The 1,749-nt window shown below is 24.3% G+C and overlaps 1 protein-coding gene across 1 annotated transcript in view; it reads left to right on the forward strand.

Moving 5' to 3' along the window:
* Phum_PHUM246100 (Secretory carrier-associated membrane protein, putative) overlaps positions 1-1,298 on the forward strand; it is a gene marked incomplete at both ends in the record, with an annotated part of 2,826 nt that extends 1,528 nt beyond the window's left edge. The window contains 5 exons of the mRNA XM_002426238.1: positions 141-269; positions 355-511; positions 601-702; positions 902-1,037; positions 1,128-1,298. Of these exons, the coding sequence (XP_002426283.1) occupies positions 141-269; positions 355-511; positions 601-702; positions 902-1,037; positions 1,128-1,298 (695 nt within the window). The remainder of the gene's footprint in view (positions 1-140; positions 270-354; positions 512-600; positions 703-901; positions 1,038-1,127) is intronic.
* Positions 1,299-1,749: the final 451 nt, after the last annotated feature.

Below are 1,749 nucleotides of genomic sequence, written 5' to 3' on the forward strand. Positions count from 1 at the left end.
TTTTTGTTAATTTTTAAAAGATTCGAAACATTGTTAAGTATTCATAGCATTCATACAATTATTTTTATGGAATTTCAGATGATGATACTATTAAAGAATGATAATAATTTTTAATTTTTTCTTTTTATTTATTTATTTAGTCAGAAAAAATAATTGGCCACCTTTACCTGAAAACTTTTGCGTACAACCATGTTTCTATCAAGATATAAGTGTTGAAATTCCTCCTGAATTTCAAAAAATTGTTAGACATTTATATTATGTATGGATGTGTGAGTAAATATCGTAATTAAAAGTTTAATTTTGTTTCCTACACTTTTTTTAATTTTAAATTAATTAATTAATATATATTTAAAGTTCACGGATGCGTTATGGTAATGAACGTTATTGGCGGTTTGGCGTTACTACTTGAATTTGGAGAATTCGTTACATTCGGCGTTGGAATTCTTTATTTACTTTTATTTACGCCATTTTCCTTTTTATGTTGGTATCGTCCAGCTTATAAAGCATTTAGGTAAAATTTAAAATTTTAAATAATTAATAAATATTACTTACCTTTCCAATTTATTATAATTTTCTTCTTTTTGTTTTTGTTTTTTTCAGAAGTGACAGTTCTTTCAACTTTATGGTTTTCTTTTTTGTTTTTTTTTTCCAGTTTATTGTAACAAGTATTTTGGCCATAGGTATGCCCGGCTCAGGAACATGGTAGGCTTTTCTAAAAAAAAAAAAAAAAAAACAATACATTTTAACATAAATTCAATTTTTATAACTAAAAATAAATGAATTTAATAATTATTTAATTCGACATTTTTATTTTTACTTTTTTAAATAGTAATGCAATGTATAAAAGAAATACAAAGCCAATTTAATTAAATAATTTTTCTTACCTTTTTTTTTTTTGTAGTGGAATTCTCAGAGCTATTTCATGTTTTAGTAGTAAAGAAAAAACTGCTGGGTCAATTATTGTCGGCATAATTGTTCTCTTAATTGCTTTTTCTTTTATTGTTCTCGCTGCTGGTGAATTATTACTTTTAACTAGAGTAAGAAAATAAAAATAAAAAATATATTAGCAAATGCAACAACTTTTAAAACTACTCTCAAATATATATATATTTATGTTACATGTTCAGATTCATACAATTTATCGTTCATCCGGAGCTAGTTTTGAAAAGGCTCAACAAGAATTTACAAAAGAATTTTTAGGAAATCAACTCGTGAGAAATGCTGCTAGCGATGCTGCTGCAGCAACAATAAGAGCCCAAATGGGAGGAGGAGGAAATCAGCAAACCAACAGGTACTAGGTAATTAATGTAAGTCTTTATCAAGTAACAATTTGGATAATATAAAAAGTGTAAAAAAAAAAAAAAGCTTAAAAAAAATATATAAATTAATACATAAAAAATTACAAATTAAATACATTTTTTTTTATTTACTTCACTTGCAATATTCGGTTCCGAATAATGTCTTTATTTGAAATCTAGAAAAATTTTATTAATTTAATTTTTTTCTCTCTCTCTCCTTCAGGAACTAACGGAGTAACCAATAAAAAATTGGTTTCTTATTCAAATACTGGAAACGATGGAAAAAAAAAAAGTTTATGCGTGACATAAAAAACAAAATCGAATCATGATGATGTTAATATAACAAACAAAAAAAGAATAATAATAATAATAATAATGTTATTAATTACATTAACCTAACGTGTAGCTTAAACCGTTAAACAAAATAATTAATAATAATAATACAAAATAT

Source organism: Pediculus humanus, genomic scaffold, assembly GCF_000006295.1.
Source record: "Pediculus humanus corporis 1103172107613 genomic scaffold, whole genome shotgun sequence".
Lineage (NCBI taxonomy): Eukaryota > Metazoa > Arthropoda > Insecta > Psocodea > Pediculidae > Pediculus > Pediculus humanus.